General features: G+C 41.6%; 1 protein-coding gene across 5 annotated transcripts in view; it reads left to right on the plus strand.

Moving 5' to 3' along the window:
- The window catches only part of ADK (adenosine kinase), a 253,036-nt gene that overhangs the window by 101,445 nt on the left and 137,507 nt on the right, over positions 1-14,084 (plus strand). For all 5 annotated transcript variants that reach the window (XM_062001445.1, XM_062001448.1, XM_062001447.1 and 2 more), the window contains exon 5: positions 11,847-12,019. In XM_062001445.1, the coding sequence (XP_061857429.1) occupies positions 11,847-12,019 (173 nt within the window). The remainder of the gene's footprint in view (positions 1-11,846; positions 12,020-14,084) is intronic.

Here is a 14,084-nt window from a genome sequence, read left to right on the forward strand (position 1 = left end):
TGCAAGCAAGATATGGGGCTGTTGGCTTGCCTGGTGTTGCTGAAAGCAGTAAATGCCCATGAGCAGAAAACGTGAGAGACTGCTGAATTAATTATTGCTTAGACACTCTTTTCTTATAAAGACCATAAATGAAGATATTTCTTTAAACAGTAAATGGGCCATTATATGTGCTCAAATGGAGATATTTTATGAAAGATTTGTTAAAAAGAATCTGGATGTTTGCAATTGCCCATGAGGGAAAAAAATCAGAAGGTTGCTGTATTCCCAATTAATCAGCTGAAGATTTCCACCTGACTTAGAGCATTGGCTGCCCCATGTGACATGGACAGGCCAAGAGTGTATCACACCACACTTTTGCCACAAGGTTTTTCATTTTGTTTTATACATTTCTTTGACCAATGGTGCTAACAGAAGCAAAAAGATCCTACAGGACGTTTCGGGAAGCTGTTACTTCTCAACATTTCTCTGCTTTTCCCCCCATTGCTTCAGTGGGAAGTTGCTTCCAACTCTTGCCTTCTGAAATTAAGTTGTGGATTTGCATTTCACCCTTACAGCCCAGTGTTCCTCAGTAACAGGCATTCGAGAATACAGAGAAAAGTCAATGAGAAAAATCTTAAATGGAGGAGGCAGAGATGCTCTTTTTGCAGATATTTTAAAGGTCTTGTTACCAGGAGAATCGTTAAGAGTGTCTTGAAATGCCTGTCACAAAACTAAGGGGTTTTTAAGAGTCACTTGTGGTCACTTAGTGTCTCCTGCACTGGATGTCAACCCTTGACATAGGTCTTATTCTCTCAACTATTCTAGTTTAATAGTGGTCAATATATGCAGTGAAGAAGGTGATATTGGGTAGCTTGTAAAAGGTTGAAGTAATGGAGCCATACACACATTCTTGCAGATACTCTTTTATGTATAACATAGCAAATAAATTACCAAATGAAAAGATGATATATACAGGGTCATACGAGGTGTGGGTCTGATTTCATTTGCATCTACATAAATCATGCCCAACTCTACTGAATGAATTAACATCCATGTGAAGCTGAATGAATTGAGATCACAGAAGGGTCTGGGCTTTCCAGCTTCCCAGAGGAAATTGGAAAAGGAAATGGTTAACTTCAATATACACCTCACTCAAAGAATATTAGCTAACAGGGCTGCAAAGCTGTCAGTGAAGTACCCTCTCCTTAGTGTTCCATGCATGGGTTTCTTCTTTCTGTTAGTTTTGATTTTAGAGTTTAAAACAAGAAGGTGTTTCCTGTTATACAAAGATCAAGTTCATCAGGTCTGAGCCTGTGATATTTTTTTTGGTGAGAGAATTCAGTCTTTTTCTCAACCAGCATCCTAGTGAATGCCTTCCACTCCTGCCAAAGTAGTTGTGAGAGTCAGTGCTGGGGCTGAGCTGATCGCAGGAGCAAAGTGTCGAGTGTCTTACCCACTACTGAATTCAGGAAAAAACAAATGTAAGAGCAATTTGCAGTTCTTTTTCAGAAGTGCACAGGAGTTGGTGACTAAATTATCTGTTCTGTGAAAATTATTTGAACTTACTGGAGTGTTTGAGCTATGTGCCAAGGAATTCAGGTAGTGCCAAGTGCTGCTTTCAACTGCACGTAACAATATGTGGCTTTTTGTTAAAAAAAGAGCTAATATTTGTTACAATCACATATAAAAACTGCCTTGAAGAAGGGAATACATCTATTTAAAAGTAATCAAAAGCTCTAATAAATAGTTTTGTTTTGCTGCTTGGTTTGCTACCTTGGGAAGCAGAATGGAGGATCTTTGCAGCCTGTGGCAAATAGAAACCTTCTTACATTATTTTGTCCAAGGTATTGGTTGTCTCACCACAGTAAATCTAAAGGCATTCTGGATGAAAGTGGCAAGGAGAAAAGTGATTCTTGTGAAGTGGAGCAAATACAGGGCAGTGGTTATATCCTTAAGAAACAGGAAAAATAAGATTGCCAATCAGTTATTGGTGAATAGAGTGACAATCATCTATTTATGTGAGTGGATAATATTTACTGGAGAGAGAGAGAGAGAGAGCATCCCATCTCTCCCCTAAATGGGAGAGCATCTGACACAGGGGCTTCAAGAAGCTCTCTGTGCTGGGCTGCAGAATGTCCATCTCAGAGGTCCTGGAGAGGAGGAGTGAGCTGGAGCCGTGCAGCAGAGTGTGCCTGGTAGTGCACCGGCTGCCTGCCTGGGCACGGGGCAGCTCAGGTGCTGGGGCTGTGGTTGGTATTCTGTGGGTGAGCTGGGGGATTCCAGGGTCCCTGCACAGAGACTGACAGCTTCGAGGCAGGCTGTTAAGCATCCTCTGCAGATGAACTGACCAAATGGAGTGTTAGATTTAACAGCTGTTTGTCCAGAGTGCTTGATGTCAGGAGGCAAGAAACAATAAGAAATAATTACTTCTTGTCCAGCTAATGTTCTGTATTGATTTTATATCTAGTTGGTACTGGAACAAGGAGCTGAAGGGTGATTTAGAAATGTGGAAGTATATGCTTTATGTGAAGTTTCTTGTTCCTTCCTGAGCTGTTAAAAGTAAGGCACCAATGTTTGTACACGTAGCAATAAACATAACAATGGTTTTGTTTCAGTGATGTCCAACATTACAGTTGTGAGGGAGTACATTCTATTTGGGATACTATGCTAATGACCTTTATTATTTTGTGAGAGCCTATATGAGTTATCCCCCAAATCACTGTTCACTGCACTCTGTGGATGCAGTAATCCACTGCAGTCTCAGCCTGCCCCGTGTGCCAGTCACAGTCTTTTGAGGCCACAGAGCATCTCCAAATTTCCATTTCTTTAAGGAGTTTTTTAAACTTCTCCTGATCTCTACTGGAGAAACCTTGCTATTAACCCAGAGAGAAAGACATTTATCAGCTTAGGTGGAATGCTCCACTACGATAAGTTAGAGCCTTGCTGCAAACAGGCAATAAAGTGCAGGCTGCATTGCCACCCTTTGTGAGTGGATGTTGTGGGTTTCTTGGGAAAAAAAAAGGCTTGCAAATTACTTCTGAACTTGTTAGGGACTCCTGGAACATTTCCTCCTTCCTACTCCTATCAAAAAACAGTTAGAAACTGACTAACAACTTAATTCCTACACTAATGCTGTTAGTGCAAAGTGACAGCTAATTAGTTGCTCTCCTGACTTGATTGTCTGCCTTTGTGGCACGGTGTGACAGGCTCTTATTTAGGCTCCTGTTTACAACCTGTAAACATGCTCTGTTACCTGTAAGCTGTGTCTTGACATTTATAGGAAACCCATCAGTTTCCAGTGGGCGGTTATGATGTATTTTTTTTACCTGGGTTACATATTCCATTCCTTCAGAACAATGAGGTGCTGCTGAATAGATACCATAGAGCCCAAAGTCAACACACTTTTCAGGAAACCCCAGGCATCTTCAGTGACATCTCTGAGGGATGTCAGGAAACCCCAGGCATCTTCAGTGACATCTCTGAGGGATGTCAGGAAACCCCAGGCATCTTCAGTGCCATCTCTGAGGGATGTCAGGAAACCCAAGGTATCTTCAGTGCCATCTCTGAAGGATGTTTCTTTTCAAGCATTTCCTAGTTTGTCCCACGTGGAGCCGATCTACCTCCCCCTTTCCCTGCCCACCCCTCTGTTATGTCTTCGGTGCAGCATCTGGACACGATGCATAATCATATGGAAGAGTTTTAGAGTCAATGTCTTCCTACAACTTCCAGGTAAACTTTTAAGATTCAGGTACAGCATGGAGTGTGGGAATGAGATGTGGAAATGGACCATTAACCCAATAAAAACGAAGATGATTTAATAGCATCTGAAAAGTCTTTGAAACGTGTTTGCAGCTATACCTCCTTTTTCTTTTGACCAAAGAGACTGGGATTTAGAAATGCAAGGGTGAAGCACATCTCACATTATCCACTACTTGTTGCTGTGGCAACGTAGGTGCATAATTTTCAAGGCATTTCTCAGCATTTGGGATGGATAGCATTTTGTATCTCGATTGAGAAATACAATTCTGATTAATAAACTTCTTACAGTTGCCACATGTTCACTTGAAATGTGACATATCTTGTGTGTTGTGTCTGTAAGAAGCATAGTAATGTATGAATTAGGTAAAGGGATCATCTTAATTGCTCAAGAATGCTGCATAAACGAAGGGTTTGGGATTACAACAGAAATTGTGTTACTAGAGCTTTGGTAAATAGTTTAATGCATTGGAAATGCTTGACAACAGATAGATGAAGACCTGCCACTTGAAAAACTCCTTTGCCTTAACAGCTTTCTTACTCCAGTAGTCAAAAACCGTTAAGCTTTAAGTGCTCTGTCATATTTGTGGGCCTTTATAGCAAAGAGTAGAGCAGACAAGCAGCGATGATGGAAAAGGATGGTAGGTAGACTTAAAATACTATAAAGCATAGAGACAATTGTATGTAATGCCTGGAATTGAAACCTTTCTGAATGAAATGATCAGCCATATGTGCCACCCTTATGGGCCCTGTAAGAAGAAGAGAAGAAATGTACCCTATTGCTAACTGTGCATGAAATTGCAGTGTTAGAAGATATTGACCAGATGTTTCAATCTCAACAAATAGCTTGTTATGTGACTGAGTGAAAATCTCTCTGCTGCTTTGATCACATACACCTTAAAGGAAGAAGTAATTTAATAGAGGCTGTCGAAGTTCATCATTGTCAATAAACTTTGACTTGACCTTTGCCATCTGTTTTTGATACTCTTGCTGATAGAAGCTGATAGGCAGCTGTTTACAGTTTGTGCTTTATGAATTCCGTGCTGCCAGACAATGAAGGAAATCTCTTCACTTGTGGATTCTTTGCTGTCATTCTGGGTGTGGGTGTATTCCTCGAGACTGCACATCATCGAGCAGGGGAGCGAGAGTGACATATGCTTGCATTTTGAAGGGGAAGATTTGTGTTAAGGTTACAGATATGCCAAATCGTATGCAAAACATCCTAAAATGTCACTTTGCAACAATGGGTTGGTACTTAAATACATATACAGTGTTTTACACTGGAGAATTTTAAGGCACTTTTTTAAAGGCTTATTTGTCTTCCCCATATCTCTGTGGAGTGCCAACTCATCACACATCGAGTAGGCTGAGGCACGGTTAACTGTAGTGTGCAGTTGCCCAATGAGTCTGTCTTAGTGTATTGAGGTATGATCCATTTTCATGCTATTCACTTGCTTTTAACAGCTCAACACAGCACAGCTTCTAGCCACAGAGTAGTAAAGACTTCTTTTTGTGATGAGCTTTATTTGCCACTTTGCCGTGTTTCACGCAGCGCTCAGCAAGGGAGTCGCTGTCTTTGAGTTCTTTCGCTGAGAAACACACTTTTAAAGCTTACCTGGTACATAGCTTTAGAATATTAGCAGGTTTCTTGGGAGCAGTTGTATACACAGAGACAGCTGTGGAAGACTCCCAAGTGAACCTGGAATTCTTACACTTGTCATGCTCTTCATGTAACTGTCATCCGAGTGACAAACAACTGGCGTGGCCAGCCCTGTTTTGTAGCTGTATCATCTTTGACCTGGTTTGGAGACAGGACTGCATTCATGCTGTAGACAGGGAAAGAGAGTGGCATGTCAGAGGAGGCAGTTGATGTCCTAGGCTCTGTGCCTCACGTGAGGAAGGGGCACGAGGCCAGCTGAGGTCTCCATTATATGCCTTGTAAGGTTTTGCAGGAGACATTCTGCTTTTGACCTCAGCTGATATATACTGAACTTAAGAGTTTGCAGCACTTCAGGTATTTGAGGCATTATAAATACAGGAAAAGAGGGTGATGGAGTAAGGAATGTTGCAATTAGGTGCTTGAACTGGCCAGTATTTAAGGGGTGCAGTAGAAGAGCTTTTGGCCACATGGAAACACTGGGATGTGGCTGCTGCATGTTTCATTACAGCAAACACACTTGCATTGCCTTGTACTGCAGGAGGCTCACAGACTAGACTAAAAATAAAACAAGGAGATGAATGGCAAGAGGGAAAGAATAGGAAATGGAATACAAAAGAATAGCAGCACTGAAAATAGTTATTTGGCTTATAGATTTTGTTAAGAGGCAGTTTGTTAGCTTTGTGTTTCTCAGTGTAGAAGGGGATGAAGTGCTCCTCTTGGATGATTAATGTTTTGATAGACATCTTAATTTGAAAAGCTATAGCAAAATGCAACTTGTGGCACCATACTAAAACTAATAGATATTCCTGTGCAGAGATTTGGATGGTACATGTTGAACCAAACCCTGTTAAGATTTAGATATTGATCTCAGTGCAAGGCTTTAGCTAGTCTTTTCCTTTAAAAAACATTATCACTTTTATCTCATTTGACTGGAAGTAGCTCCAGGGTGTTGTCATGCATTTTAACAATATCACTTCCTCATGCAAGATTTGGCAACTCCAGCTAATGGTGGAGGAATTACTGTACAGGATACAGAGCTCCTTTTTGCAAGCCTGCTTTTATAGATAAGCTTATTTTTTCCCTTTCCATTTTTTCCTTCTGACCATTAGGTGATAATAGCTGTTACAGTCTTGAAACGTTAAGCAATGGAATGAAAGGAGATTGCAAAGGTGTTGGAATAGGGCTGTAGTATCTCATCTGTTTTCCAGGGTCTCGATGCTGTGTTCTCGTAGCAACAGCTCTGGAGTAGGTATGATGGGGCTGCTTGAGATGGAGCTCATGTTCTTGTTAGCAGGATGGTGCTGTCGTGTGGGTTTGTTGGTTAACACAGCAATGTTTTAGCTATTGCTCAACGGTGCTGCGCAGCATCAAGGCCACCTCTGGTTTTTCCCTCCACTACCCCAGCAAGTAAGCTGTGAGGTAGGCAAGAGGTTGGGAAGGGATGTAGCTGGGACAGCTGACCCCAACTGACCGAGGAAGTAGTCGAGGTCAGCCATAAAACTGTTGAAGGGAGGGAGGGAAGGAATGAGAGTTTTTCCAAGGTAGCTGTGGCTCAGGGACTGGCTAGGCATTGATGTGCTGGTGGGAGGTGGTGAATGGTTGCCTTTGCATCATTTCATCTTGACCCATGCATATTTTTCTCACTGTTGCGCTTCCAATTCTCTCCCGGGTTCCAAATCTCTCCCTCCAGGAGGGAAGATTGAGAAGAGGGACTGGGTGGGGGCTCAGCTGCTGGCTGGAGTTAACCCACCACAGTAGGGATTTGAAACCATTTAGTGTGTGTCATGCTAACAGAATATTGCATTCCAGAAGAAGTGAGTGAGCTCACTTGGAACAGAGTCACTACTATAATTGCTCAGGTTTGTTTTCCATGTTGTCAGGTTCTTGTGTTTTGAAGCCGTGTGTGTGTATATATAATGGTGTGTGCTTTGGTCACACTTGTTCTCATTTTGTCTGATTTTCTAAGATGAGAGGTGGAGGGGTTTTTTTAGTATCTAAAATGTTCCTAAAAATACTTGTAAGAGTTCTGTAATGGGCTGTGTACATAATTGGTGATGAGACATGCTCTAAGGGTACAACACACCAGTGAAACCCTCTGAAAAGTGTATGAACTAGTTCTAAACTTCAGAATATAAAAGGAAGAGGTATTCCAAATGACCCTATGTAGAAACAAACCATTTCTGTTCTCATTTGCTCCCAAGAATGCTTTGTGAATAGCTGCTAACGTTGCTTAGTTTAGGTTTTAGCAGGCATGTTAAGTCTCAGCTAATTTTAGGTCTTTGGAGTCCTCTCCTCTGAGAGCTGCAATTTAAAATAAGATCAGGTTTGACAGATCATGCAGAGGAGAGTCCAGCTTCAAATAACACACTTCAGATGCACTTCAGATGTCTGTATTCAGTGCTAATGAGTTTTGAAGATCCTTCCCTGTGAAGGGGCATAAGGCTTCCCGTTGTGTTGTCAGTTCCTAGGCATTTAGGATTCAAGTCTACAGCTGCAAACTCCTGTGTGCAGAAGGTACATCAGTCTAAGCAAAGCTTCCTATGCTTTGGCATTGGTCAGGACGACTGACAGATGTGGAAATGCACTACTGGCTGCAGCCTTAAAAAAGAGTTGAGGAGCTAAGGTGTTCAGATGGAGAGCAATGTGGGGCTGATAGCAAGTGTCTCGGTCAGCCTCCTTGTTCTGGTTATTGATGTTGTCCAGTTAACAGTGGCACTTGCAGCAAAGCATAGCAACGGAATAAAATGGGCTTCCTGAAGGATCTTTTAGTCAGAGGGCTATAAAGCTGTCTGGAGCTTCATCAGTGTGATGGGTTTTTAAGTCTTACAGGATTGTGTTTTGCTCCTTTTTGCTTTTCAAGTAGAGATCCTCCTCTACAGTGAACTTTGCAGGAAAAGCTTTGAACGCAGATCAAGTGTTGTGACGTGAGACAGCAGACTCTGCCCCTGTGGCAGCAGCATTCTCAAGCTAAACAGGATAATCTTGGGAGATAAAAATCAAAGAACTCCGTTCTCTCCCTTTTCTTAATTCTTCCAGACCAGCAACTTTCTGTCTCATTGTATGAGGGAGGGGTTTTTTTAGTTACTTTTTGGGTGTAAGGGGGCTGTTCAGGTAACTCTGTCATCTCATCTTGACTATCACTCTCCAAAGGCAGCACTGAGGAGTCCATCAAAGTCAAGTCCTTTCTAATGTTAGGAAAAGTGCTTCTAGAGTTGCTTCTGTAACTCAGAGGAAAGGTTGTTTCCCGAGATGTTTTCTGATCAGGCAAAGTGGGAGATAGGTGTGCCACATCTTTGAGTCTGAGGATGTGAAAGACTGGAACATAATAAACTCCAAGTAGTCTCACAAAGTCACGACTGACTCTTCAGGAGTTCTGTTACCAAGTTTTCTTGGCATCACAACGTCTTGCAAAAGAGAAAGACGATGCTGTTCTGTGCCACTGCCACCCACTCTCTGCAACACAAAGATTCTTACACTTTGGCAGCTGAAGCATGCCAGAGAGTTTACCCTGTTAACTCTGATCATGAAAAAAAATCACTTGAACAGATATTCCTACTGCTGTGAAGCCCAAGTTGACCTCATGAAAACAAGCAGTGTTTTGTCACTCCCTGAGGTGTCCTCGAGCAGCCAAGGTGCTGGCCTCTTTCGGAAGCGCTGGCTTCACCATTTGATCGTGAGGAACGACGTGTCTGTAGGCACATTTAGATGATGCTTATTTTGAAATCAGCCTAAGTTTAAGTTGTGGTAAAGGCAAGAAATATCTAGTTTTTAAAAGTATTAATATTTGCTTTTAGTTTACCAGGGTGCACACAGAGGAGATGTAATCTGTTTAACTCAAGTGTACTTCTAAAAGGTGTTCTGTTTTGCATGCTCTTTCCTCTGTTATGGATGCTTATCTTGACTGAGAGAGGTTTGTCCTTGGGTGTACCTGATGTCCAAGCTGTGTTGCCAGAAGAAAACTTTGGAACACATTAGATTTTATAAAGCGCTCTAGTTTTTCCTCTGTGGTATCCCACTCCTGAGGCTGTCTTGTTCCTTCGTGATAAGTTCCTACTTTTGACACTTCTGTCTTTGGGCCATTAGCAGCCTCAGATTCCCCTGGGTGATGGTCAGGATTCATGGTATGGCCAGGTGCCAGCCTCTCCTGACCAGCCTGTCAATACAGTCAGTTAATAGCTGCCTTACTGCCTAGCCAAACCCTAGATAATTAACTCATTATGCTAGTGCCTGCTGAGCTGGGTCATTTTCCGTTTCTGTCTGGAGTCTTTTTCATTCAATTAAACCTTGTATTCCACATAAATCTGTACAATTAATTTGCAGTTTATATAACCATATACCTGGCATTAATGTGTGCAGTTGGTTATTGGCCTTCATTTGACATTGGACTCTTTCGTGGTGATAAATGTCTTGTGATGACCGCCTCCCATTCCCATTTAGAGTGTTGTAGCCAAAACCTTGCTGATAGCAACAGTAATAACAGTTGACTGACGTGCAGCCTTTTAGCTGAGGAAAGGAGGGACAGTTCTGGAGGAGTTCTGCAACTAGCAACACCTCACCAACCACTGTTGTGGGAATATAATTCCATGGAGCTGGGAGCGTTTGTAACTGCAGATCTGTCACGAGACCGTCTTTCTGGAAACACGGCTGAACTACTTTTCTGTCTTCCTTAGTCTTGCTAAACTTAGCTCAGATGTACAAATGAAAAGAACATCTATACAATGGGGATATACCCCACCTGTGCTTCAAATCATCACGACTGTGGTCAGAACCACTGCTTGTGGAAGAAGTGGTCTGAACACTATTGAGATTCATCTCAAGAAATCCCTCATCATGACTTCCAGTTCTCAAGAGTAACTATGTTTACAGTTAGACATATGGCCTGTATCATCTATTCCTGTTCTTATCAGTGTGGAGATTGATTTCATATTTGCTTACAGTAGGTCCCAACATCTTTACTCCTGTTAAGTAGTCTGTTCTGCTTAATCACACCTCCCAATAGAAAAGATTCCAGTTCTGAAGACATGGTAAAATGAGCACTGTGCAAATATGCATGGTGTATGTGCAAATGCACGTAAAAATGCAAGGATATCCTAGATAATTCTCTTGTTAGGGGGTTTCTTAATTTCTATTCATTTAGAGTGACATGGAATAGATTAGCAGAGCATATGTAGCGTGCATTTCATGAATGAGAGATTGAACGCTGCCACCGTCTGACGACACAATCCTCTTTGTCCTTAAACTCTGTGTGTATAAAATAGCTACAGGAAAGAAGCCTTACAACTTAAATGCACCTTTGCCTTTATTAATCAGGACTTTTACATGACTGAAGAGTTTTATTTCCTCTGGAGCTGGAAGCAATAAAGATGTGACTAAGCATGCATTTGCAGCTCAGTTACTTGGCCTTTCCACAACCCGCAGCCACCGCTAAAGCTGCTTTGTAACGGAGACGTTATCGTTTATTCAAATCTTGATTAGGAAACAATTATAAGTGGGGTTTTAGTATAGCAGCAAATTGATGTAGCCTTTAATTCATACTATAGATTGAGTGGATAAGCTTTCTGACTGTAATTAGAGTGAATTATAATGACTTCAGTTGGTTGACTCACCACCAGCAAAGTAGGGCCTCTGGTTGTTCCTTCACGTTTCTGGTCTTTTTTTGGTTCCCTCTTGATTTTATGTTTCTGATAAGTGCTATTTTTTAACTTAGTACAAAATGGAGTTGCAACTGAATGATAAATATTTTGCATTCATGAAAGAGGAGCTCCATGAAATAACCTGGCACCTTAGCAACACCGTGCAGCTACGCTCTTCCTTTAGAATTCAAGTGACAGAACTGCTCTTAATAAAGTTGGAGATGGATATTTTCATGCATGGCTTAACAGTGTGAATGGGGAGCACTTCCTTTTTTTGTGTGTAATTAAATTGGAGCCACAGATGGTTATTTTCAGTACCATTTAGTTTTTATACATACAGTGAATGTTGCACAGTGTTCCTTCTTAGGTTTGTCAAACGTATTGTTTTCCTTCTGTGCTATTTCTTTAGGCTTTGTGGGGGGGTTTGTTTCTTCTGTCTTTTCTATGAGTTTGCTTTAAAGATACCATATATTGTTTGATTAACTGAAGGTTATCTCCTTTGAGCAAGGGAACTGCTTGTTAAAAACATACTAATAGACTTTATTTGATAGTGAACTACGTGTGTTTAAGTGCAACATTAGGTGTTAAACACTCAGTGGGACCATTAAGACTAACTTTTTGTTCCTTGCTAACCTTCCCTCCCTTCATGTACCATATGTTTTTACTTGAAGCATAGAAGTGTTCTGTGTGTCACAGTGGTCTGTAGGCACAGAATTAAATGTCATGAGTGAAGAGGGGGAAAAAAGGGCAAAAAATAATACATCAGTCATTCTGACTTTGTTTTTTTGTTGTGTGTTTTTTTTCCTGTCTATCTGCAGTGGATGATTCAGAGCCCTTACAAAGCTGCAACTTTCTTTGGGTGCATTGGCAAAGATAAATTCGGAGAGATCTTAAAGAAGAAGGCTGAAGAAGCTCATGTGGATGCCCATTACTATGAGCAGAGTGAAGAACCAACGGGAACCTGTGCTGCCTGCATCACCAGTGATAACAGGTCAGGGGGCTTGGATATTCCTCAGACATAAATGCAATCAGCATAGTGTATGGAGCATGATTTGTTTGGATTTCTTTTGATGGATACCCAGTTGGAATGTTCCTGTTTCTGGTTTGAATCTGTCCTTGTGTCCAGGAATAGTCTGGCTCCATCTTCTCTGCAAACTTTCAGTAGATGTTTGAAGACAGCAGGCAGGTCTCCTATTAGCTGCCTCTTCTTAAGGCTTAGCCAAAGTTTTCTTCATTTTTAAAGTGTTCCAGCCCCCTAATAATCTTCTTGCCACACTGCTTGGACTTGCTGCATTGTGTCTATGTCTCCCTACCAATGGAAAGCTCACAGCTGAACTCCAGATCAGGTTTTCTGCTGTTCTGACTATCTAACTTCCTTTTTCCTGCTGGCTGTATCATTTGCTCATGTAGACCAGGACATGTTTAACCTTCTCTGTGTTGATTCACTGCTAACTCCTGTCCAAGCCTGGCCCACCTTTTGTGCAAAGCTATGTTACATCTTGTCAGCATTCAGCCTGTACTGTGTCGTGGGAGTTATTCTATCCTGGTTGCATGACTTCACATTTGTCTTCAAGTCTCCTGCCAGCCCAAGTCTCCAGGCTGTTGAAGGTCCACTGAATGACACGACCCTGTCCTCCAGCTTATCAGCCTATGCCTCCCAATTTAGTGTCATACATAATGTCTTACTCTCGGGGATCAATGTACGTACTCAGCAGAGGAAGCGAGTTCATTCGTCTTCATCTGGAGTTTTGACATTAATTATGTCTGCAGACTTCCCCCTTCATCCCCAAGATCCATATTCAGTTTTTCAGAGGGAAGACATGCAATAGAGGCATTTCTGCTCTGTGATTCTCTGTCTCTTCAGTCACATAGTGTCTGTGTACACGCCCTGTAGCAATCACCATTTCCTAGGTGACACGATGGGAAGCTGAAGTCACAACTGTCAATAGGTTCTGGAAAAATATGTGCATCTTTTTCCATGCATTTTAGTAGAAATGAAAAGTTGAAGTAAATTACAGAGAATCACAGAATCTTAAGGGTTGGAAGGGACCTTGAAAGATCACCTACCCCTTGCCAGAGTAGGCCACAGAGGAACTCGTCCAAGCTGTTGATGACAATGTCTGCAACTAATTCTTTAACATGTTAAACAGTATTTTTGATTTGCTGACATAAACCACTTTTCTCCCACATCAAGTGTTTGCTCAAATACTAGAAACAATGTCATTATAGACATGTTTTGGAACTACTGTCTACGGTTTGAAAACATGCTTGAGTGTGCAGGGAGTACAGGAGACTTACTTGCCTCCTTGGGAGATGAGGTAAAAGGCTGATGGTTGCTATTAAATACCCTATTGTGAAACACTCACAAATTCTAGTGAATCAAACTTCAGTCTTTAATTGTTCTCTGATTGTTTCTTTGTTTTCAGCATTTTCTGTATTTCTAAGAATCACTGCAACCTGCCTCTAGCTGATAGCTCCATTTATTGATTAATCTCTTGTCCCAGTGGATGTACGTGCTCCTTCAGGTAATTCAGCTTTCCTGTCTCTTTAGGAGGAGCTGGCTGATAGCACTCCTGGTTTTCCCAGTGAGAGACTGTGTATATTTAGGTTCCAGGTGCCCTGATGTGAATGTTCCTGGTTTGTGCTAAGTCTGTCGAGGTTTTTGCAGGGCGAGGGTTCTGAGCTAACTCAGGATTACCACTCTGAATTCTCTGGCTTAGCAATAATCATATGCTTTGTTTTCTCAGAGCTTTTCAAGAAAATCCTAACATGTGATTAGACTCTAAAGTAGTAGCTACACACCATCATAATCTGTGACTTTAATTGGTGCATTTTGCTCAGCAATAGCCCCATGCACGGAGTCTCCATCAAGCTGTTTGATTTGAAGCGCTTTGCATGTCTCCAAATACCCTGTTTCATTGAACTAACATCTACCTTCCCTGTGTCCTACGTGTTGAATCTAGTGCTGTTAGACTTACAGTTTTAATTTGGAAAAAGCTTGGTGCTGTGTCTTCAGTGCAGCAATCTCTTATTACACATCATGTGCAGAGCATCTC

The sequence above is a fragment of the Colius striatus genome, chromosome 8 (genome assembly GCF_028858725.1).
Source record: "Colius striatus isolate bColStr4 chromosome 8, bColStr4.1.hap1, whole genome shotgun sequence".
NCBI classification, from domain to species: Eukaryota; Metazoa; Chordata; class Aves; order Coliiformes; family Coliidae; genus Colius; species Colius striatus.